At 38.5% G+C, this 26,687-nt stretch overlaps 1 protein-coding gene and 2 pseudogenes across 1 annotated transcript; 1 reads left to right on the forward strand and 2 right to left on the reverse strand.

Moving 5' to 3' along the window:
* LOC110315611 overlaps window positions 1–1,287 on the reverse strand; it is a 2,851-nt pseudogene extending 1,564 nt beyond the window's left edge.
* Window positions 1,288–12,260: 10,973 nt separating this feature from the next.
* Window positions 12,261–15,490, forward strand: LOC110315607 (annotated as a pseudogene).
* A 9,629-nt stretch (window positions 15,491–25,119) lies between these two features.
* LOC110315609 (olfactory receptor 52N1) lies at window positions 25,120–26,085 on the reverse strand. The gene has a single exon (XM_021189623.1). The coding sequence runs from the start codon at window positions 26,083–26,085 to the stop codon at window positions 25,120–25,122; it is 966 nt and encodes a 321-aa protein (XP_021045282.1).
* Between the last annotated feature and the right edge of the window lie 602 nt (window positions 26,086–26,687).

A 26,687-nucleotide genomic window follows, 5' to 3' on the forward strand; every position in this document is an offset into this window, starting at 1 on the left:
AAGAAGAAGAAGAAGAAGAAGAAGAAGAAGAAGAAGAAGAAGAAGAAGAAGAAGAAGAAGAAGAAGAAGAAGAAGAAGAAGAAGAAGAAGAAGAAGGTTAGCATCCAGGGTAAAGGAATTCTTTGTCGAATTTGACATGGCTCCCATCCTCTTACACTCACCTACTCACTTCTCAAAGAAGTTTGTCTTTCCTTCTAGTGAAACATTTTCCTTGACGTCAAATGGATTTTTCCACTCTGAAAATCTTGTTAAGACCCAGCTCCAGTGTCAGCCTGTCAGTCAAAAATTCAATGTACTGCTTCATCAAAGTGCAATTCGTCCCGAAGAGCTTCACAGGCAAGGCCTTCGTGAGGAACTCTTGCTCTATCCTAACCGTGTTGGTGTTTATTTCTTTTACTCTTTGCTCCAATGGCTTGTGTACCTGGTGCTTGAACATCGGGCGGGCAAAGTCCCAGTGTAAACCCTCGTCTCTTGCTAATAAGCTCATTGGAAAATGTAAGGCCTGGCATCAGACTGCGATTCTTGAGCCAGAGTTATCGATGCAAAAGAACCAGAAAAGAAGATTCTTTCCACCATGGCAAAGACCACAACTCATTCTCCAATGTCCCCAATTCTCCTTGTCCCCAATCCAACACAAGGCCCAGTCAGCCTTCTTCTTCACACAAGGCATTGTTTAAATAGCATTGAAGAGATATTCTCTTTCCTTGGGATCTTTAATGTAAGTGTCCATAAGGAGACTGTACATTTCAGAGTATACGTTCTCCATGGCAATTTGGAAGCCATAGAAACAGCGGGCCTCTGTAACTTGAACTTCTTGGCTAAATCGCTCCACCAAGTTTTCATTGACTATGCCACCACTCATTGCAAAAAAGCCAGAACGTGAGATATAAGATGTCTCTCATCGGGTTTCTGATCTTTCCAGTGTTGAATAGCCTTGGAAATGTCCACCTCCTCGGCAGTCCAAAAGGAGGTCTCAGCTTTCTTGTACATTTGCCTGATATCATGGTATTCAATGGGAAAGACAAGGAAGCGGCGAGGATTTTCTCTCAGTAATGGCTCATTCTCAACGCTGGGGTCAGTAGGCACGTTACTTTCCAGCTCCCTGGAGTCCTGGAAGATTCTCCTCGTAGCCTTGCTGACCAGGACACGGGTGCTACTGAGGGTGGGGGGCATGGTCTCCTTGTCAGCCAAGGTGAGTCACTTCAGCAGCAACAAGTGCAGCTGCTGCTGGTCAGAAATGGTGGCTAGCAGGGCGCGGACAGAGAGCCTGGCAAAGGAGGGCAGCATCGGAGACACGAAGGGCAGGTGAAAAGCTGGAATCCATTGCACCCGTAAAGTTATTTATTATTGAAAGCATTTTATACGTTTTATGAAAATGTGTAAATTATTCTCTATTGAGCACTCTCCTATTTGTTGTCTTGCCTTTTATTTGGGAGATTTGAAATTATATTGAAGAAGCAAAAACGATTTCTATAGCATCAAATTCCATACTACTTCCTACATTTATAACTAAAAGGGAAGCATTATAGAAATATAAACATTTAGCTTACATTTTAAGAAATGATAATTTCAGAATATACCACATTGCCTCTCTGATTTAGAGTTCCATTTACCCCCACTTTCTTACTTGCTACTGTTTTATGAAATCCTGTCTGTTTAGGAAAGTCTATCTGTTTATATTCTGGGAAGGAGGAAAAGGTAACTATTATTTTCTTTGTGACATTTAATTTTTAGATGTATATTTTATTTCATGCCTATGAGTGTTATGCCTGAATCTGCATCTGTGTATATATGTGTGACTGGATTCCCTAAATCTGGTGTTGTGGATGGTTGTGAATCCCCATGAATGGGCCAGAATCCAACCCAGGATTTCTCTGCAAAAGTTGAGCCATCTCTCCTGCCAGTCTTCTGACCATTTTATAGGCACGAATAAGATCTATTACACTGTTTTATTTTGAATATCCTTGCATTTCTCTAACTACAAATTAGGTTTAAAAAATAAAATTGATTTATAGTGTTAGCTGCTAATATTCTTGTTCTGCTACATTATGGGAGGAAAAAAAAGGAGAAAATAGTAGGCAAGTAATATGATAAAAGTTGATTGCATTTCTTGGCTACACTGATAATTAACACAGTTTTAATATATGCTCTCTGTATGAATACTACAACTTTATAGTAAATACTTTAACTATTCAAGTACATTTCAAAGTGTGCTTAGTTTTTAAATCCATTAACCATTCATTTCTAAACATTTTTAACACCAATATGACTACAACTTGTTTAATATTTAATTCTGAAACTATAAATAAAATCAAATATGGGTATTAAAAGTTCTGTTATTTAGTGGGTGCTAAATGATAAAATAAATGAATTTCCATAATAAGTATATTATTACTTCAAGCTTGTCATTTTTCTTTTTTATTATTAGATATTTTCTTTACTTACTTTTCAAATGCTATCCTCTTTCCCGGTTTCCCTTCTGAAAAGCCCCTACCCTTAACCCACCCTCTGCTCACCAACCCATCCACTTCTGCTTCCTGGTCCTGGCATTCATCTACACTGGAGCATCAAGCCTTCACAGGACCAAGGGTCTCTTCTCCCATTGAGGACCAAGAAGGCCATCCTCTGCTGCATATGCAGCTGGAGCGATGGGTCCCTCCATGTGTATTCTTTGCTTGGTGGTTTAGTCACTGGGATCTCTGGGGATACTGGCTGGTTCATATTGTTCCTCCCATGGGTGTGCAAACCCTTTCAGCTCCTTGGGGGACTTTCTCTAGCTCCTTCATTGGGGACCCTGTTTTCAGTCCAATGGTTGGCTGAGAGCATCCACCTCTGTATTTGTCAGGCAATGGCAGAGTCTCTCAGGAGACAGTTATAACAATCATTAAGAATAGTTATATATTGTCTCAAAGCAAAGAGATGAGATTTGCTAGGGAATGCAAATTTTCAGGTAGATTTGTTGGGGTGGGAGCGGTAAGGGCACCTCAGAGATCAGAGGGTTGCTAGAACATAAACTTTAAAATAGCAAGCTGGAAATAAGCAACATGAGAGAATGGTGAACTAGTGAAGGCCATCTATGAGTCAGGTGTAAGGCCATTTGTCTTTACTCTGTGAAAGCAATCATCATTATCTTCAAAGGTTGAGGCACTTGACACTTCCATCTAATCCTATTTGGCTCTAAGATTTTATCATGACCCAGGAAGAAGTTTTAGAGACCACTCTCATAAAAATGCCACTATTTGTAGCTGCTTGTATTCTCATGCTAATTTCAGTGTCTTTCATGTAATACTGAAGGACACTGTCCCAAGTTGGTTCTGATTGGTAAATAAAGGTTCTGACAGCTAATGGTTGGGTAGGAAACAGAGGCAAGTTGCAACTTTTATGATTCCCAGGCAAGGGACTAAGGAAGGAGGAAGAGATTTGTCAGGGTGGAGCATAGGAGAACCACGACCTTAGAGGTACAGGACAGAGAGAGCTGCCATTTAAGAGCCCAGGAAAGCAGCCTCCAGTGCCTGGCAAATACAGAAGTGGATGCTCACAGTCATCTATTGGATGCAACACAGGGCCCCCAATGGCAGAACTAGAGAAATTACCCAAGGAGCTGAAGCAGTCTGCAACCCTATAGGTGGAACAACAATATGAACTAACCAGCACCCCCAGAGCTCGTGTCTCTAGCTGCATATGTAGCAGAAGATGACCTAGTTTGGCCATCACTGGGAAGAGAGGCCCCTTGGTCTTGCAAACTTTATGTGCCCCAGTACAGGGAAACTCCAGGGCCAAGAAGTGGGAGTGGGTGGGTAGGGGAGCAGGGCGGGGGGAGGGTACAGGGGACTTTTGGGATAGCATTTGAAATGTAAATGAAGAAAATATCTAATAAAAAAATTTTAAAAAGGGGGTATCAATGATGGAATATAGACTTTAGTAAGTAATAAGTTATGAATATCAGAGGGGAGTATGTTAGCCACATGGAGGTCAGGAAGTGACGCAGCCATTGAGCTATTGAAGGCATATTAAAATATAAAGTTGGCATGTGTGTGGCTTTCATTCAGGAACCCAGAACATTGGGGTTGGGTAGCAAGGAGTGCCACCCCAGCTGGGATTGATTTGAATAGTGTTAAATGAGTTCAACTAAAAGCACTGTATTATTTTTCTTCTTGCAGAAAAATTGCCTTGAGCAGTGTCTAATTATACTCCAGTAGTAAATGAGGGAGTAGAAATAGGGAAAATTTTGAAATATGAGATTTTCCCACCATCCTACACATCAAGTAGCCTCTTGTAATGTCTGGAATTTTAGTCTAAGAAGGACTTTTGCCAGGCGTGGTGGCGCACACCTTTAATCCCAGCACTTGGAAGGCAGAGGCAGGCGGATTTCTGAGTTAGAGGCCAGCCTGGTCTATGAAGTGAGTTCCAGGACAGCCAGGGCTATACAGAGAAACCCTGTCTCGAAAAACCACAAAAAAAAAGGACTTTTAACAGTGCGACAGTCACATCCATAGTAGCTATGACAATGCCTGAGGGACTTGCTCTTTTCTGAAGGGAAACAGAGGAGGAGTTGATATGGGGAAGGAGGGACATTGAGAGAAATTGAAGGTACAAAAACTACTGTTGAAATGTATTTTGTATTAGAGAAGAATAGATGATAGATAGATAGATAGATAGATAGATAGATAGATAGATAGATAGATAGATAGATAGATAGATAGAGTCTAGGATAGATAGATGTTAAGTCAGGGATTGTAAGGTACATGAAGTTTCAGTAGCGTTTTTGTGTTGTTAATGGAATCAAAACCGAAATACCTTGAAAACATATTTGTGTGACATGAATAAGCAATATGACATCATCAAGAAGGAATTCTCTGGCCCTGTCCATCAGGCAGGATCATAATCCCATTTCAGTTCCACGAACAAGAAGAATCTTTTCTTGCTAGTTCCCAAAGTTTTCTTTTTCTACACAATATTCCAAGAATTTCTCTCTCTCTCTCTCTCTCTCTCTCTCTCTCTCTCTCTCTCTCTCTCTCTCTCTCTCTCTCTTTTCTTGGAAATATATATATATATTATGAATGTGTACTTGACACAACAGTGACCTGCAATAATCTGGTAGCATTCACTGCAAACCCGTAGACGTAAACCTGGGGGGGGGGGGGGAGAAAGAATGAGATGTCTTCAGTGAACTCCTTATGTAAGAACCCAAGCAAAACATAACATTTGTGAGATTTATTTATTACAGTAGTTTCTAGATTTCTAAAACCTCATAGGTATATACTAATCATCAAGTTATATCGTTAGGTATAAAGTAATAAAAATCAGCTGATATTTGGAAAATTTAATAAAAACCGAGGTATAAGGAAATCATTCCTTTGTAAAATCTACAAAGAACAAAAACATTATACAAGAGTGTGAGGGAGAATTTTTAACAACTTGACAAGACTCAGAATCCTCTGGCAGACAAATCTCTGGGCATGTCTGTGTGGGACATTCTAGATTAGCAATACCTACCCCGAATGTTGGCAATATCATTCTGTGTCCTGGGGCTTTAGATAAATAAGAGTGAGAAACCAAAAACACAAAATCATCTTGACTGTAGCTGCAATGTGACTGTAGGCCTGCCCATGCCTCCCCTGCCTTAGTAGAGTGGATCTATGCCCTCAAAGTATAAGACAAGCAACACTGCCCTGCTTAAGGTGCTTTGGTAGGATTTCATCACAAAAAGATAAAAGTAAATTATATGCTTAAATAGTTATTGCCAGATTCACAAGAAATGTGGATTTTTGCCATCAATGCTTGAAGAAGCCTCCTTGATACATTACTACCATTTACTCCATTGCATGACCAGGTTACAAAAATAATGCTAAGATGGTAGTGGGGATAGAGTCTGTGAATGCCTTTGAAGTTCTCAATACTGTACCTGCTATAAAGTAGCATAAATATGATTTATTAATATAAAACAAGAAAAGAAAGACTGCATCCCAAGCATCATTGGTGAGATGACCTAAGACCTTTTCCTTAAGAAAATATAAAACAGAGACAGGTGCACTGCAGTGGGTGGTTTGCCTGCTCTAATCTCCATGGCCACTGTTGCATGAGTTCCTTGGTACCTGACTCAATGCTGTGGATTCCAGAATGAAAGACACACACATTCAGCCTCCTATTTAATATGCCTTAATCAACTCAATGGCTGGGCCACTACCAGAAATCCAGGTTGCTAATGCCTCCCCTCAAATACTCCTGAGTTATTACTTCCTAAAATCTATTCACAATTCTTATTCCCTAGACCCAATTGGGGGCCCCTCAGGTGGCTATTTCCCAGCTCTTACATGATTGCTATTCTGTCTTCTGAAGGTCTCAAGCCTGCATCTTATTCCTTTCCTGTCATGGCTATTCTCACTCCTTCTCTTAGTCCCCAGCAAGGCCTTAAGTCCGACCTCTGTCTGCCAGTCAGCCATTGGCCTCTGGCAAGTTTATTTACCAATGGAAATCTACTAAGGGCAGGAACCCTCAGCATCTTACATGTGGGATTCTTGTCAAATTTTAGGAACCCAAATAACATAATGCAAGATTTAGGCCAAATCTATAATAGACAGGCATGGCAACATGTAACTGTAATCCTAGTCATTTGGAGGCAAAGAGCAGGAAGGTTGGGACTTTAAGGTCATTTTCAACTCCATGGTAAAATTGAAACCAACATGGGCTATGGAGAGCTGCGTGTGCTGCGCCTTAAAGATGGCGCTAGCTTCTGCCTTCCACCATCCTGAGGGTGAGCGCTCTCTGGAGTAAACAACGAAGGCTTAAGATCTGGCTTGCTTCCGTGTGCGTGTACCTATCTGCTTTGCCCACGTAGCTCCCTGGGATTGGTGTGGTTGAGAGTACTTAAGTGCGGGATGGGCGTTCCCCGAGGAAAAGAAGAATCAGTCAGTCAGAAAGGTCAGAAGATTATTCAAGTTTCCCGAATAAACTGCTTAAGGAAGAGTTCCTGTGTTGCGTCTTCCTTGCTGGCGAGGTGGGTGCGACAATGGGCTATATGAGACCTTGTCATAAAAAAATAACAAAACAAAAACAAAAAGAACAATCAACTAATCAAACAAACAAACAAAAACAAACGACAGTGAGTCTAGTTAGAAACAATTACATAAGATAAAGCAATAACACTATGAGAAATAACAAAGCAGGCTATTGTCTTTGTTCACTGTTACCCCTGAACTTGATGGTAAGACTCTATTGCTGAAGCACCTGGGCTATAATAGAACATGGAGAAATCAGGCTAGAACATTCTCTATATTAGAATGTGCTACTTAGGTTGATAGGGAAGAAGTCATCAGTAGTCTAAGCTAGATGGGAATCCCAAGAGCACAGTCAAAATTGACTTGGGAAAATACTTCCTTTTGGTATTTTGGATGTTATGGGGTAATCAGTGGATTTTTTTTATTGGATTTAGGCCTCATTACATGGGATATAGTTCATGCTTGGTACTGTAAATGTGTCCATGAGCCCAAAATATGGGTACATGATAGTGGAGATCTTACTGCTTTTTTGGAGGAGGGGGGAAACAGATACAATATTAAACTGTCTTCTAAGTACTTACCTGCATACCCATAGATTAGCATGGCTCCCAGTCCTTACCTAGAGAGCCTGTTTTAGCAGCAAACAACTAATACAGAGATAACTGGTCAGACTATAGAGAATGGGTACCTGTGGGGTGCTCAGTACTAAAGGGGACATGTGCATTTTACCTACTCCCCTCATGGCTCAGGGAATATTGTGGATGACTGACCAGAAATATTCTAAGGGCTATATTATAGGGAGAGCTGTTGTGAATTTTTTTGTGGACATTTTTTTTTTGTGGACATTTCTTCTAGAAATGACAGGGCCATTGCTCTCATGAACTCAAAGCATCTTGCACAAGACCTAGCAAGGCAATGTTTCATTTTGAATGAGGGAAGAGTTCATGCAGACTCACCTCTACGGGAGAAGCATTCCCAGTTAAAAGGCTACCAGAGTGGGAAGACTCAGTGTTCTTTAGGAACATGGCACCTTGCATCTTGCCCATACTACAGTGGATAATGCTGTAAACATTCGTATACAATAATTATTATTGGACTCAGTGGGATATGAAAAATGTTCACCTTGAATTGAGGAGTGGCCAGTGAGTTCTGGGAGGAATTAGTATGGGGTAGAAGAGATATATAGTAAAAATACATTGTATATATTTGGAATTCTCTACAAATTAAAAGTACACAAAATAGAACAACTATAAACCTGTTATTTCTCTCGTCTTTCTGATTTTAATATAATATTCATAAAATAAAGCACTTAGTACTTGTTAAACAAGTGTGTATGGAAGTAATGGACAGATTAATAAGTTGACAACAAATTATTAGCTTAGAATCTATATTTTGTGTTGGAATTAATTCCAAAGCCTTGAACATGCTGAGCAATTGTTCTACCAATGAGGGATAGTCCTGTCTTTAAATTTTTATTCACTTAATTAGTTGTTTGGTAGTAAAATGACTAGTTAACAAATAAAGAAGGGAGATGAGTATTTATCTTTCTCATTTATCTTATCTTGGAAGGTGGGACTGTCATACAAATAAAAACCCTAACTTCATTAACCACTTTAGATGATGCCAGCATTATTGTGCTGCTGCTTAATCAAACAGGGGTGTTTCCAACCTCCTTTATTATGAATGGAATCTCAGGCCTGGAAGGCATGCACATCTGGATTTACTGTCTGTACTATTCTATGTATTTAGTGTCTGTGGTGTGCAATTGTGGACATCTTTGAGGACACCCTTCATAGGTCAATGTTACTTCTTTTCTATGTTGTCCCTTAATCACCTAGTCATGACAGTGCTCCAATACACAAAGCTCTCTGTACCTTCTAGTAATACATTAGGAAATTAGCTTTACTGATGGTTTGACCTAGACATTCTACCATTGACCCAATCACCTTTTGGTGCTCAGCACATAATTGGGTTTTCAATATCAGGACTTTGCCTTCTCTGACCTTGTCTAGCGAATTCTAAGTCTCCACATATGCTTCTACCTGAGAAATGGCATGTAGCCTCAATTAGATTATAAGAACAATTTCCTTTCTCCTGATAAGAACCTGTTCAGCCAGCACCTGAGATTCCTGAAATACTTCCCCATGCTAATGAGGCATTTCAGGCACCCTAGTCCCCTAACTAACGACCTTTGCCTATCCTGTATGTTCTTATTCTTAGTCCTGGGAAAACTTTAAAGCGAGTTAAAGGTGAGTCTCTGTATGTGAATGATTCAAATGTTTACTATTTCAATTTGTAACTTACAGATCTTTCACAAAAGGAAATGCTGAAATTATACAAATATCATGATTGTTATAAAAATCAACAACACATTTATTCTCATTACTGTCTCTGTATGGATACTCATAAACAGACATGTGCATAATACAAATGGAATCATTTACTTAGGTGTCTTCAGGAAGCAGTAGAGTAGAAAGCTCCACCTGTCGATCCTCTTCCCATAGGGTTACCTTGTTTTCATACCAGCACTTTTGTCTCTAAAGCTCTGCTATATCCTCTGGGATACAGAACACAGTATTCCATCAGAGGCTCAGGTCAGTAATTCAAATCTCACAGGATGTAGACATGAAGGGCCATGCACATGGATATAAGTACAACACATATAATAGGATTCTGATGTTTTGGGATTATCATGCTGAACATCTGAACAAGCAGGGCAGTGGTGGTACATGTCTTTAATCCCAGCACTTGGGAGGCAGAGGCAGGCAGAGTTCTGAGTTCGAGATCAGCCTGGTGTACAGAGTGAGTTCCAGGATAGCCAGGGCTACACAGAGAAACCCTGTCTAAAAAAAAAAAAAAAAAAAAAAAAAGAAAGAAAAAAGAAAAAAGAAAACAAACAAACAAACAAAACCCATCTCAACCAGGCTATTTTCACCTCTTTATTTTTTTCTTTTTGCCAACTAGAAACTAGGTATGAGACGACATGTGACAGGCTGGAGACACAGGGTGTCTTTGTTAATGGTAGTAGATCCACTGCCAAGAAATTTTGTTAGAGGGCTCAGGCACTTGCAGTGTGTTCCAGTTGATTGCCCAATTGATTAATTCTTTAGAAAGGCAGCTTTGATTCCATTCACTCAGATCAAAGTCTATTATGAAAATAATTGCTCATTCCTTGGAGAAGATATTTCCACAATCTTCAGAGTGCATTTCTGTCTAGTTTTTCATAGTGATGTTTATGATGATGATGATAATGGTGAAAAATCTCTATATCTCCTAAACAAACAGGCATAATTGGAAATGGTGGGAGTCAGATGAGAATCATAGCCAAGTAAGAAGCTACAGAAGAGATGCTGATCACAGCATGGACACTTGTTTGTTACCAGTTCTTCCTGCTTCTTTAGAAGCAACATCTTTTACTTTCTACTTTCGAGACATACTTAGACTAAGATGGAAAGTATCCATCTTAGAAAGCAAAGCTGAACCGGGTGAGTCTACTGCCATGTTGAGGGGAAAACATGGTCTGTAAAGATTTAGGATGATCAAATGAGTGTTTGAAACATCTTCAGGGTTGGAAAGGAAGATAAAGATTAGATGCTTTAAATATTATTCTTGATACATTGAGATATTCATGTTTCAAGTTATCTCTACAGGCCTTTAGCATAATAGAAGTCTGCTTTTGCTGCAAAAATAAACCTGTGTAATATTTAAAGCATTTTAATTTTTATTAAAAAATCTAATTTAATTTTTACTAAGTATTTTCTTGGTCATTATTATATTAAATCTTTGACAGAGAGTTTAAAAAATATTTTGAAAATGCAGCAAATAAACCAATAGTAATCATTATAATATATCAATAAAGGAAACATGGGTAATATAAAGAGCACATTTATCTCATATGTGGAAAAAAACTGAAGGAAACAAGAAGTCATCCTGGAAATATAGTTCTTATTCTTAACTCAAAAACATGTTAGTGAATTCCCTGGTCTTCCTACTTGCCTACACATGCACTGAGAGTTGACTGTAACTTGGTGTGGTAGTACATGCCCTTAATTCTAACACTCAGGAAGACAGGTTGTAAGTTCATGGCCTACCTAGTCTACCTAGTGAGTTCCACAACAGTGAGCCTAAATAGTGAGATCCTATCTCAAAAAATGTTGACTGTTATTATTGAGGAGTAATGACCCTGAAAAACTCTGCAACAGTTTTCCAGCAACAAAAGAGAAACCAGACCATCAATGAGTGAGGGGGAAGCTGGTGTAGCTCTTGCCCACAGTCATTCATCTTAAAATACATCTAGTTTCATGTGAACTTGTAAATGCATATCACACAACAATAGATATTTTAATGGTTAACTTTTTTAAATATAAATCAATGAGTGAATACCCAGCATGTAGGAGGACCAGAATTTAACTCACACCAAAAATAAAAAACAAACAAACAACATTTACCTATCATATCCACATCCTAAACACTAGCTTCTTTCCCATATAAGGTAAATATGTATTTGATTAAACATATGCTCATGTATACATACTATTAATAAAAGTTTTTCATATGTGTAAGTAGAAAGATTTCATTTCTAAAATACACTACACTCTAAGACTGTAGCAAAGAAAAATGTGTACATAGAAATCTCCATCAGGGTCTAATATTGTAGGTCTCCAAAGTAACCCTTAGCCAAATCAAATATACCCATTATGCTGAAATATCAGGTTATTTCCATCATGCACAACAGAGTCAATGACCTACTACACAGGAGATCATTAACCATAATCTGATTTCCTCTAATATTCTATTTCTGAATTAGGTGATAGCAGTAAAATATGGTCGACACCAAGGAATTCTGCGTGTAATTTGATGAATTAAAAATATAACATACAGCTGGGCTTGTTGGCACATGCCTTTAATCCCAGCACTTGGGAGGCAGAGGCAGGNNGATTTCTGAGTTCNAGGCCAGCCTGGTCTACANAGTGAGTTCCAGAACAGNCAGGGCTATACAGAGAAACCCTGTCTCGAAAAACCAAAAAACAAAACAAAACAAAACAAAACAAACAAAAAAAACACCAAAAAACAAAAAAAAACAAAATACATGCTACCTACAAGGTTTCCTGTATCATAAGAATAACAAGTGTCAGTGGCAAGATGGAAAGATGACGATTCAAATTCATCCCTCAATATCATACCCTGGGCAAGTCTGCAACCAACACTGTCACACAGATACTCAGAACTAGTACGCACGCGTTATTTTATTATTAGCAAGAGATGTTCCAGATTTTCAGAGATTCCAACAGCTCTAGGTTACAAGTGTCTGAGTTCATTCTCATGGGATTTCCAGGTATCCACAGCTGGCAGCACTGGCTCTCCCTGCCCCTGGCTCTGCTCTATATCTCGGCTCTCATTGCCAACATACTAATTGTGACTATCATTTACCAAGAGGCATCACTACACCAGCCTATGTACCATTTCCTGGGCATCCTTGCTATTGTGGACATGGGTCTGATGACTACTATCATGCCCAAGATTTTAGCCATCTTATGGTTCAATGCTAAGGCTATCAGTTTCAATGAGTGCTTTGCTCAGATGTATGCCATCCATTGCTTTGTTGCCATGGAGTCAGGCATCTTTTTCTGCATGGCTATAGATAGGTATGTGGCAATTTGCAGACCACTGAGATACTCTTCAATAGTTACTGAATCTTTTGTGGTCAAAGCAACTGTGTTTATGGCCATCAGAAATTGTGTGGCTCCCATGTCAGTACCAGTGTTGACTGCTCAGAGAAATTACTGTTCTCGAAATCAAATTAACCACTGTTTTTGTACTAACCTGGGGTCACTAGCCTTGCCTGTAATGACAGGAAAATCAACAGCATTAACCAGTTATTCCTGGCATGAGCAGTCATGGGAAGTGACCTTGGTTTAATTATGGTTTCCTATGCTTTGATTCTTTGGTCTGTGCTGAGGCTGAACTCTGCAGAAGCTGCATCTAAAGCCTTAAGTACCTGCACTTCTCACCTCATCCTAATCCTTTTCTTCTACACTGTTATCATTGTCATGTCCATCACCCACAGTGCAAAAATAACAGTTCCAGAGAGAGAGAGCGAGCGAGCGAGAGAGAGAGAGAGAGAGAGAGAGAGAGAGAGAGAGAAAGAGAGAGAGAGGTCACAACAAGAAAATAAATCAACACTGCTCATTGATATAGTTCGGTATCAGTGGTTTCAGTTCTTCAATAAAAAAAAATACAAACTAACACAACTAAAACAGAAGCCATTGTGCTGGTGCATCCAAAAAACACAACCACCGTAACATAAAGGATAGGAAGGTAAGGATGGAAAAAGATAGATGATAGAGAGAGATAGAGAGATAGAGAGATAGAGAGATAGAGATAGAGATAGAGATTTTTTTTAAAGGACATAAAAACAAGCTGGTGTACCTGAAAAATATCTGACAAAATGGATTTCAGACCAAAACTAATAGGACAAGATAGAGAAGGACACACACATACTTATTGTAATAGTTTGCATGCTTGGCTCAGGGAGTGGCACTATTAGTACTCTTAGCTCCACCTGCCCCACATCTGCCTGGATGCTGTCATGCTCCCACCTTGATGATACATCTGGGTTCTTTCCAACTTCTGGCTATTATAAAGGATGGACCATCCAGAGACTGCCCCACCCGGGAGTCCATCCCATAATCAGCCACCAAACACAGACACTATTGCATATGCCAGCAAGATCTTGCTGAAAGGACACTGATATAGCTATCTCTGTGAGGCTATGCCAATGCCTGGCAAATATAGAAGTGGATGCCCAGAGTCATCTATAGGATAGAACACAGAGACCCCAATGGAGGAGCTACAGAAATTACCCAAGGAACGAAGGGGTCTGCAACCCTATAGGTGAAACAAAAATATGAACTAATCAGTACCCCCAGAGCTCGAGTCTCTAGCTGCATATGTAGCAGAAGATGGCCTAATCAGAGATGCCTCTTGGTCTTGCAAAGTTTATATGCCCCATAAAAGGGAACGCCAGGGCCAAGAAGAGGGAGTGGGTGGGCAGGGGAGCGGGGGGGGGTATAGGGGACATTTGGGATAGCATTTGAAATGTAAATGAAGAAAATATCTAATAAAGTAAGTTAAAAAAATGTTGTCTTGATCATGATGTTTATTCATAGCAGTAAAACTCTAACTAGGACAGAAGTTGGTACCAGGGAATGGGGTATTGCTGTTATAAACTGACCATGCTTTTGTTTGGAAGAATGTAGGTTCTGGGACTGTAAATATGTAAAGCAGTGAAATGTTTTAAACTGGGCTCAGTAGGACATCCTAGTAGAACTATGGAAGCCTTTGTTGCTGAGTATGATTTGAACTGTAAAGACCTAGCCTAAGAGGTTTCAGAGTAGAGGAATTTCAGAATGTGGCCTAGAGAATGATTTTGTAATATTTTAGTGAAGAATGTGGCTGCTTTTTGCCCTTGTCTCAAGAGTCTACCTGAGTCTAAGGTAAAGAGATTTATATTAATTGCATTGACAAAGAGAGTCTCAAAAAAGCCCAGCAGAGACTTTGTTCTCTGGTTAAGTCTCATGAAGAGCATTTTGAAGAAGCATAGCAAGCTGAGAAAGGAAAAATATAAAATATATGGTTCAAGTACTAAAGGGGCACCAGGAACTGAAATGGAACTGAAGTCTATATTCTAGGAGATAACAAATTAAGGTATTTGGGGGCAAGATCCTACCCAGATAAGTTTAGATCCAGGCATGGTTGTCCACACCTTTAATCCCAGGAGAACGCAAAACAGATCTCTGAGTTCAAGGCTTACCTGGGACAAAGCACGTTCCACTTTAAGCTTACCATCAGTCATGGTGGTACACTCCTTTAATCCCAGCAGTACAGGAGACAGAGCCATGAAGATTTCTGAGTTCAAGGTCAATCTACAGAGTAAGTTCCAGGAAAGCCAAGCTTAGGAAGAGAGGGAGTTTAAAAACTGAAAGTTGGTGATAGAATAAGGGGGACCATGTTCCATTTCCTGCGAGGAGAAGAACTTGACAGCTTCAGTCATGTGACTATGGCTTTAGATTAAAAAAATATAAGGGATGACTGGCATAATTGCTGGTTAGCTAGAGCTAAGAAATTAGCTGTGTTTAAGAAGAGACCAGCACCACTGAGGTGAAATGTGGGAAGTGTTTTCTTTTTCTTTATTTTTTTTTAAGTGAAAATAAAATTTATTTTTTTCAATTCCATTTTAAAAATTTTTTATTAGATATTTTCTTCATTTACATTTCAAATGCTATCCCAAAATTCCCCTATATCCTCTCCCTCGCATGGCTCCCTTACCCACTCACTCCCACTTCTTGGCCCTGGCGTTCCCCTGTATGGGGCATATAAAGTTTGCAAGACCAAGGGGCCTCTGGAAAGTGGTCCAGAGCACATAAAGAGGCTGTGTTTCTGAGATAACCAAGGTTGTAACTCTTGTTACAGCTGTACTTGGTAATGTGTAAAGGTCACCCAGGTGGTACTTGTTTTGAAGACATGAAGGGAACATTGAGAACAGCTGAGGCTTGGCACTGTAAGAGATCATAGAAGGCCATTGGTGAAGCTTCAGGCTCAGTTGTTGTTGACAACCAAGAGCTGAAGGGGTCATGCAAAGGAATTGAGGTGTGGCACTATGAAGAGGGCCTATTAGAGGCTATTGGTAAAGCCTATTTGTAGTGGAAGACCCCAGTGTATTGGAGATGCCAGTACCAAGGAATGATCAGTACAAAGAACAGCAGTGGCAGTGGAGTGGATCAACCTGAGCTTAAAGTGCTACACAGGGCAGAGCTGACTTAAGCCTTTTAGAGGAGTCCAGAAAATCATGTGTGGATCCCAGACACTGAAACAAGAAGCTATAACACTGAAGTTGCCTTGGAGATCCCAAGATGCTCCAGAAACCAGAGCCATGAGCTATCTATCTGCTGAGGAAAGCTGCTAATAAGGAGTGGAACCAGCCCAGGAGAAATAAGTTTGTTGCAGTCAACAAAGATGAAAAGGGAGTTGGAGATCTGAAGACTGCTTTGATATAGACATGGACATGTGGAGTTTGGAGTTTGTCCAACTGGTTTCCAAATTGGCTTTGGGGATTATAGTTAAGTGATTGAATGAATTTCATAAGAGCCAGAACTTTTCACATTGTTGAGATTGCTATGGACTGGGCTTTGGAAGTTGGACTAAGTGTATTTTTCATTATGCTATGAAGGTATGTCCCCCGTAGACTCATATGTTTAAACAAGTCCATGGGGGACAGGTAGTGGAATGTTATGGTTTGTATATGCTTGGCCCAGGGAGTAGCACAATTTGAAGTTAGGGCCCTGTGGGAGTAGATATGGTCTTGTTGGAATAGGTGTATCACTGTGAGTCTGTGGTTTAAGATTCTCATGCAAGCATCCTGGAAGCCAGTCTTCTACTAGCAGTCTTCAGATCAAGATTTAGAACTCTCAGATCCCCCTGCACTACATGTGCTTGGATGCTGCCATGCTACCTCCTTGATGATACTGGACTGAACCTGTAAGTCAGCCCCAATTTAATGTCCTTAAAAATGTTCCCTTGGTCATCGTGTTAGTTCACAGCAATAAAACCCTAACAAAGATACTTATCCAAGGAAAAATCCACTAAGAGGACATTCTAATTCTCAACCTCTGTGCACTAAATACAAGGACACCCAAGTTCATAAAACACTATTATAACTCAAATTACATATTGGAATTACACAAAGAGAGGAGGAGACTTTAGTATCCCCCTCTCGCCAATAGACAAAAACTAAACTGAAATGCTGCTGCTAACTGATGCTATAAATCAAATGGACCTAACATATATTTACAGGAGATTACACAAACACAAAGGAAAATATTTTGCTCGGTACCTTATGGAATGTTCTCCAAAACTGAACACAAACTTGGGCATAAATCAAGTCTCAACATATATAAGAAAATTGAAATAACTCCATGCATCCTGACCACCAGATATTAAAGCTGGTTACCAACAACAGGAGAAAAAACAGAAAGCTTACAAACTCACAGAAACCTAACAACTCACTATTGAATGAAAAAAAAATGTGTCAAGACAGAAATTAAGAAAGAAATGAATACTGAATATACACAATGATAGGGACACCATGAAAGTGGTTCTAAGTGGTAAGTTCAAAGCACTAAGTGCCTAGATAAAAACATTGGCAATATCTCACTTAGTCACTCAGCAGCACACCTCAAAGTTCAAAAGATGTATATGGTAAGAAATGATTAAAATCATGCCTGAAGTCAATAAAATAAAAACAACAAAAACAATACAAAGAATCAATGAATAAAATAGTTGGTTGCTCAAGAAAATCAATAAGAATGGCAATCTTTTCAAAAAATGGTTAATGTCAATACCATTCAAATTATTCTACAAAATATAAAGAGAAGGAACATTGACTAAATCATTTTACAAATCTACAGTCACACTGATACCAAAAACCACATAAATACACAGCAAAGGATAATTATGAACCAATTTCTCTTATGAACATAGTTACAAAAATACTCAATAAATATTTATGAACACATACCGAAAAGTCCATCCATCACAATCAAGTAGCCTTCATTCCATAGACCCAAGGGTGGTTCAACATATGTAAACCAATAAATGCAGTCTACTATATGAACAAACTGAAAGACAAGACAGTACCATAAAAGGATAAAAATAGATCTATACTGAATCATCCTGAACAAAATTCAACACCAAGTAAAAGAGCTCAATGTATAACCAGATACACTAATCCTGATAGAAAAGAAAGTAGGGAATAACTCTGAATTTGTTGGCACAGGAGGAGACACTCTGAACACAGCATCATTAGCACAGGCACTAAGACCATCAGTTAATTATTTGGGCCTCATGAAAAGGAAAACTTTTCGCATGCCAAAGGGTCATTTGGACAAAGCAGCAGCCTATAGAGTGGACTTTTTTTTTTAACTACACCAACTACATCTCCAATCCAGGACTCATATGAGAAATATATAAGGTACTAAAAAGTTAAATATTAAGAAAACATATGACCCGGTTTTAAAAATTGCATACAGGAGGATAATGACTGGACTGTAAGAAAAAGATTAAAGAATAATAATAATAATTTTAAAAATTCTAAAGAATAATAATAATAAATTTAAAAATTCCCTACATGTCTAAACAGAAAATTCTCAAAAGAGGAAACTCAAGTGGCTGATAAACACTTAAAGAGATGTGCAACATCCCTAGTCATTAGGGAAATACAAATCAAAAGTACTTTGATTTCAACTTACACCCATCAGAATGACAAAGGACAGCTTATGCTCACAAAGATATGAAGGACAGGGAACACTCATTCATTGCTGATGGGAATACAAACNTGTACATCCACTGTGGAAATTAGTTTGGCAGTTTCTCAGGAATACAGGGATCAATCTACCTCAAGATTCAGCTATACCACTTTTGGGCAAAGACTCAAAGAACACTTAATCCCATCTCAAAAGCTCTTGCTCAACCATGTTTGTTGCTGCTCTATTCACAATAGCCAGAAATTGGAAAAAACCTAATGGCCTTCAACTGAAATGGATTTTAAAAATGTGGTACAGTTACACAGTGGGACATTACCCAGCTAAGAAGAAAGAAGAGTAATTGTGAAATTCAGGGAAGTCTATGGAACTAGAAAAAAAAATCATCCTGAGTGAGGTAAACCATACCTAAAAAAAAAGAAAGAAAGAAAATTTGGTATATAGTCACCTATGTGTGGATATTAGTTGCTAAATCAATGAAAACAAACCTAAAATCCATAGTACCACAGATGCTAGGTGTTTAGTAAGGGACTAGGCAAAACAGATTGTTCTTCCCAGAAAAGGAATAAAATAGTTATTGATGTATAAAGAAGAAGACTAGATAGAACAGGAGAATCAAGTGGACAGGGAGAGAAGAGGGAAATGAGGGAGGTAATATGTAGACAACTACAATTAATAACTATTTGAGAAGTATTTTGCAAACCTGATACAGTCAAAAATTCTCTCCCTTTATTTTGAAATTTTTATTAAATTATTTTATTTACTTACATTCCAAAAGTTGCCCCCTTCCTGGTCCCTCTCCCTGAATTCTTCACCCATCCCCTGCCTCTGAGAGAGTGCTCCTCTATTCTTCCACCCACCCCCACCTCATCTCCACCAGCCTCTCTTTTCCCTAGGGCATCAAGTTTCTACAGGATTAAGCACAGCCTCTCCCACTGAGGCCAAGTAAGAATTTCCTCTACTGTACAGGTGCCTAGGGCCAGGAATAAGCCAGTGTATGTTCCTTGTTTGTTTGTTTGTTTGTTTGTTTTTCCTTTTTAGTAGATATTTTCTTTATTTACATTTCAAATGTTATCCTCTTTCCTAGTTTCCCCTCTGAAAATCCCCTATCTCCTCCCCCCTCCCCCTGTCCCCCAATCCACCTACTCCCATTCCTGGTCCTGGCATTCCCCTATACTGGGGCATAGAGCATTCATAGGACCAAGGGCCTCTCCTCCCACTGATGACTGACAAGACCATCCCTGGGTACATATACAGCTAGAATCACAAGTTCCATGATGTATTTTCTTTGATTGGTGGTATAGTTCCAAGGAGTTGTGGGGGTACTGGCTAGTTCATATAGATGTTCCTCCTATGGGGCTTCAGACCTCTTCAGCTCCCTGGGTACTTTCTCTAGCTTCTTCATTGGTGACCTTTTGGTCCATCCAATGGAGGACTGTGAACATCCACGTCTGTATTTGCCAGGCACTGGAAGAGCTTCACAGGAGACAGCTATATCAGGCTCCTGTCAGCAGGCTCTTGATGGCATCTGCCTGGTGTATGGGTCTGATGGTTGTTTATGGGATGGATCCCCAAGTGAGGCAGTCTCTGGATGGTCCTCAGATGTTCCTCAACAGAGGAATGGATACAGAAAATGTGGTACATTTACACAATGGAGTACTACTCAGCTACTAAAAACAATGAATTTATTAAATTCTTAGACAAATGGATGGATCTGGAGGATATCATCTTGAGTGAAGTACCCAAAGACAAAAGAACACACATGATATGCACTCACTGATAAGTGGATATTAGCCTAGAAGCTCAGCATCCTTTTTAGAAAGGGGAGCAAAATGGCCATGGAAGGAGTTTCAGAGACAATGTTCAGAGCAGAGCCTGAAGGAACGACCATCCAGCGACTGCTCCTTGTTTATTGACTTAGTGTCTGGGAGTTCTGAGGGATCCAAGTTAGTTGACACTATTGTTCTTCCTATGGGCTTGGAGTCCCCTTCAGCTCTTCAGTCCCTCTAATTCTTCCATGTTGTTCCTGGACCTGAATAGCTTGGCTGCAAGTATCTGTATTTGTCTCAGTCAGTTGCTGGTAGAGCCTCTCAGATGACAGCCAAGCCAGGCTCCAGTAGAAGTTTCTTAAGCGAATGATATAAAGGACATCCAAATTGGACAGGAAAACTTAAAATAATAAATGGAATTAGAAAAAAAACCCATCCTGAGTGAGATAAACCATATCCACACAAAAAAGACAGATATGGTATAAACTCACCTATATGTGGACATTAGTTGTTAAGTTAATGAAATCCAACCTAAAGCCCATAAAACCACAGATGCCAGGTGTTTAGTAAGGCAAGACAGGTAATTCTCCCTAGGAAAGAAAAATAATAGTTATTGATGTATAAAGAGGAGGACTAGTTAGAACACGAGAATCAAGTGGACAGTGGGAGAAAAGAAGAAAACTTAAATATCTATTGTTTGGTGGCACAGTCATATATAGAACATCTAGCATGAACAGGACTATCAACATTGGTAGTGAGGTCAGCAAAGTTGTAGGTCACAAATCTAAAAAACAAAAAATTGTAGCATTTGAGGTTATTGTCTGTCCAACTGACCATTTGCATGAACTCAAGAACACAACTCTATTTACACTGGATTCCAAAGAAACCATAGAAATTTAGTTTTAAACAAAGTTTTAACAAAAGTTTTAAAAGTACATAGTGAAAGCTAACAAATATTGAAGAAATGCACTGAAGAATACATAAGTAAATGAAAAAAACAGTTGTTACCTGTTTATCAAAATTAATGTTATATTTTACATGGGACACGAAATGACCTGCAGATATGACCTAATCTCTATCAGAACACCAGTGAAGTGCTTCAGAGGACCAGACTAGAAATAGCCACATTTCAAAGGAGCAAATCAGTGAGGTCACTGACTTCAAATAAAATACATGCTAGAGTTACCAAATATCATGGTAATATTACAAAAACAGATATATGGATCAATGACAGAAAATGGAAACCTATAAAGAAGTCCAGAAATTTATAGCCAAATTTGGTGGGTTTTTGCCATATTATGTGCATGAGTGTTTTGTCTACATGCATATATGTGTACCACACACATGCCTGGTACCCACACAGGTCAGAAAAGGTAGCAACCTTCCCAGAATTGGGGTTATAGATGATGGTTATGAGGTATCCTGTGGGTGCTGCAAATTGAAATTGTGTCCTGCTAAAGAGCAGGTGTTTGTTTATGGGATGGCTCCCCAGGTGGGGCAGTCTCTGGATGGACATTCCTTCAGTCTCTGCTCTGAAAGCTGTCTCTGTATCTCCTTCCATGGGTATTTTTCCCCCTTCTAAGAAGGATCAAAGTATTCACACTTTATATCACATACATAAAAATGCAATCCCAAATGAACTAAAGTCTTATATGCTATATCTTAGATCACAAAGACAAAACAATTTTCCTGTAAAGAGGGTGTTTCCAGAGCTGTGACCAAGAATTCTCTTCTGAAATCATATACATACAAGCAATATATAAACGGGGGCTTTATTTATATATTTAGGAATATGCACAAAGACACACACACACAGCTAAAAATAAAAAAAAAAGATTATTCACTTGAGGTGTGGTACTAGGGAAGGGTTGCAGAAAAAAGGGAAGGGACAAAGGAATACAATAATTATGTTTTAGTTTCAAAACATTAAAAAATTCTATGCTATAAGAGTGTATGTTTAATTTGCTTTCCTAATACTACTCATGATTAAGCAGAATGAAGTTCAGATTTTCTTGTGTTTTTGTATTTGTTTCATTATACAAAATCCTCTAATAAGGAAATTTATGAAGACTTGTGGACTAACAAAAAGTGAACTGATAATTCATCTTTACCTATGATCTTATGTGTGGTTTCTTGTGTGTTAATTTTCTCTAGGGGAGATAGAGTGTTATATCTCTCAAGATCCTTACATCCTTACAATGATCCCTTTATAATACTCATCATTTCCCCCTGGCCTACAACTCCAAGCTCCTCCAGGTAGAGAATTTTGAGGAGGAATTTTTTATTTTTCATCCAGTGTGAATGGAACTAAATTAAAAGCATTATTCCTACTTGTCTAGAGCTCACTCTGCCCCCCCCCAAGTTTTTTATTGGAATAAACTGAAAGAGGAAAATTTAGGAGTCTGTTAAAAGTATAAAAATGAGAAAAAAAATCATACCATCCTAACATATGACACACACTGGCGAAAATTGAACCAATCTAATTGTTCAACTGACAAATGAATCAAAAAAATATAATTTATACATGCACTGAATGTGATTATCCACTACCAATGGATGGCTTGCTGTGGCAACATAAATATTCTTGGAAGACTTATCCTGAGTGAAATATAACAGTCAAAAAAAGACAAGTATTGTATTATGTCAACTATATGTGGAATCTAAAAAGCTGAGCTCATAGATGTTGAGGCCAGAATAATGTTTACCAGAAACTGGGGCATTTTTAGCAGAAGGTGAGCAAACATATACAACTCCACATGTATAAAGAATAGCATCTCTAGTTCTACTGTAGAGTTGGGAGATGGTAGGATTTTGAGTGTCATTTTGAGAAAGAAATGACATATAAGGTGACAGACATGCTTACCAATCCAATTTGATCATGTAACTATCCATGAATTATGACATCATATTTTATCCTACAAATATGCCTGCTGTTACTTATCACTCAAACCTAAATTTGTATTGAAAAGAAAATATTTTATGGTAGTTTAGACAGTTTTTCTCTTGTTTTAACAGTTGCATCTCTTAAGGACAACTCTAAAAGACAGATACTTTCTTCCTAGACACAATAATGATTCATGCTCTGAAATATTCTTTTTGTCTGATTTTTAAGCAGGCTCTCTGTGTGCTTAGTCATCCTAACTGTGTGTTTAGGATGACCTACAGCTCATGATTCTCTTACTTTAGTATACTGAGTAGTTGATATTATGGATATGCACAATTGGGCCAGGCTTACTTTGAGTTCCTATTGCTGTGTTTTTTTCTTTCTTTCTACAATATGTTTACAATTTTGTTATCTTCTCCTGAGGTATTTTAATTATCACTTTTTCTTAAACATGATGTAATTTACTTAATATTTTAATTTGTCTCCTTGTTCCTATTCCACAGAAATGTCTCTACTGTTTAACTAGCAAAATATATCCTCAGACATCTCTGAAAAATGTGGATCTTGGAAATTCCCTAAAGGAAATATAGGGTGATATCACTGTAAAATAATGAAGGAAACAAAATTCTGGGTTGCTTGTAAAGTGATCAGTGTTCATACTCCACATCCATTAATATTTATATGACGATCCCTGTTCAAGAACTATTAGTTTTCACTTAATTCACCAAAAATGTAAATAAATACAAGAGTCCCAGAATCACAGCCAAACAAAACTTTCTCAAGATCAGAAAAGCCAAAGATATAGACTTTTGACATTGTTGTTGGCCTAACAGTGATCTTCTCACACATACTGTGTATAACACACATGTTATGATACACTACATATATGTATCAGATAGTACACATATAGACAGTCTAAATGTATACATATAGGTACATATCAACTGTCTAGAAAGGAGAGTAAGTACAGATGTAATGATTGAGTTCAATTTATATTGTGTGTAAGAGAGAGATTAATAATATATTTAAAATTCAAAACATTTGGAAAAGAATCATCAGAAAAGCAAAGTAAGCACATACATGAGAACACAACCCCTTTAAAAGAGCATGCTTTGTAGCAATTAGATGAAGGAGATTTGAACAGAGGGATTTTTTTCACTGTAGTCTTGTCTACATTTTTATTATAATTTATACAAATAAGCAAATATAATTTATACTAATTATAACACTTTTCTGAAAGAAAAGAAAACATATACAATTTATAAACCAAGCATAGCTAGCATGAGAGGTAAAAATAAATGTTTCAAAGATTAGACAGTTGGGGTATGGCTCAATTCATGTTATCAAAAACACAAATTAGATGGCATGAAAAAAGTTCACATCATAAATAAAAGATTCATGATTAAACACCTCTCATCATATTAAAAGTATCTGAGACATATCCTTCCTTACATGGTGCCTTACTCTCAAAAGCAAAAATTATTCTAATGTCTAACAACATAGGTTAGTTTTCATGCTTCTAGATTTTATTCAAATGAAACCATATAATATATTTTATGTCTTTCATACATTATTATATTTGATTAAGTCCAAACTATTTAATCAGCTTGTTTGATATTGACAAATACTGATATTACTATCTCTAGAGAGTATAAGTCTTCTATGATTCACATCTCTTCAAAGTTCTTTTAGTTAGCATGTATATGAATTACAAATTAATATATAGCTGGGAAATTTAGAAGTAGAAAACAGAAAACATTGGAAATAACAATAAACTCCAAGTGATTTTGGAACAGAAAACTAAGAAAATAAGCACAAATATTCCGAAAGATAGGCCATATATTGACAGTTATCAATATTTTTGGAGCAGACACTCCTAGTCATCCAACTACTGTGCTGTAATGTTTGGAAAATTATAACTCAGGAGCAAACAACATGTCCATAAATATTGAAAGCAGTGAACATAGAGAGTTTAGGGAAAGAAATTTTGAGTTCATAACAGGCTCTCTACTTACATGAACATGATTGCACTTGTTCAAAACAAGTATAAGAATCTCAGATGTATGCACTTCTTACAGTCAGACACAGGATTTAAAGGTTTCCTTGACCTAAAGCAGGCCAAGGGAACTATGGCTTCTTAGAAGTGTCCATTAAATTTTATGAGAAGAATTTTCTCTCCCTTTAAACAAGAACCTAATGACACTCTCTCGTATCTGCTTGGTTTTCACCCCATACACTATAGGGTTCATGGTAGGAGGCATGAGCAGATAGAGATTAGCCATTATGATGTGTATGTGGGGAGGTATGGTATGCCGTCCAAAGCGGTGTGTAAAGAAGGTGAAGAAGGCTGGGACATAGGTGATGACGATGGCACAGATATGAGCAGTGCAGGTGCTGAAAGCCTTCTGTCGAGCATCTGCAGATGACAGACTCACAACTGCCCGTAGGATCATAGTGTAGGACACTGTGATACACAGGATGTCAAAGCCCCCAATCAGGAGGGCGACCATTAGACCATAGATGGCATTGATTTGAACATTGCCGCAGGATATTTTAGCAACAGACATGTGGTCACAGTAGGTGTGGGGGATGACATTACCCTTGCAGTATGGCAGGCGCTTGGTAAGGAATATGAAAGGGATGACAAGAGTCACACCCCTAAGAAAAGTAAGCATCCCTGCCTTGGCAATGACCACATTAGTGAGAATAGTGGCATAGCGCAGAGGATAACAGATGGCCACATAGCGGTCCAAGGCCATGAGCATCAGCACTCCGGACTCCATTCCTGTGAAAGTGTGCACAAAGAACATTTGAGCCAGGCAGGCTTTAAAGTCAATCTTCTTGACATTGAACCACAATATGCAGAGAGTGTTGGGAACGGTGCTGGTGCACATGAGCACATCTGTGAAGGAAAGTAGGGCTAGGAAGATGTACATAGGTCTATGTAAGACCTCTTCAGAATATATAAGATATATAAGCCCAAAGTTTCCTGTAAGAGCAATGCTGTACATGGTAAATAGTGGGAAGGAGATCCACAAATGAACCTCTTCCAGACCAGGGATGCCATTGAGGATGAATGAAGCTGGAGTCAGACTGCTGATATTTAGAAGTGACATAATGAGTGTTGGAAACTCATGGTAGAGCAGCCCAGAATTGTCTCTGTAAAAATAAAAAATACTCCTAAAGATCACACATAAGACAAACATAATTTTGTACCCCATAATGGCTACTTTTCTTTCATGAGGGTCCATCTCTATCTGACTATATGTGATCTCCCATGTGGGTTGAACATGCAGTTTGTATCCACAGCTTTAGTGTTCGATGTTCAGAAGGTAAAATCTGGTCTCTGTGTCTTAGATGTAGTCTTGTCATCCTTTCTACAGACTACAGATGGGCTCTAATGGGGCAGCTATATTGACAAACATTTGCTGTGTTCCAGATATTACATATCCACCTCATGATGCCTGGTTTGTACTGAAATACTAGCAAACATAAGTGGTTCTTATGTGTCTCTCACTCTCAAAGGCTTGACTTTGTAGCTCTTCTGGCAGTGATTTCAACTACTAATGGCTTAAACTACTCTGTTATGACTCATAGAAAAATTAAATAGCCCAGAATATATAAATCACCTATTTGTACCAACATATTCTTTAAAACAATGCACTTCTTCAAAAGTAAAAATGAAATACTAGAAATAAAAATCACCTGCCTAACCCCT

Source organism: Mus pahari, unplaced genomic scaffold (genome assembly GCF_900095145.1).
Source record: "Mus pahari unplaced genomic scaffold, PAHARI_EIJ_v1.1 scaffold_6798_1, whole genome shotgun sequence".
In the NCBI taxonomy this organism is placed as follows: Eukaryota; Metazoa; Chordata; class Mammalia; order Rodentia; family Muridae; genus Mus; species Mus pahari.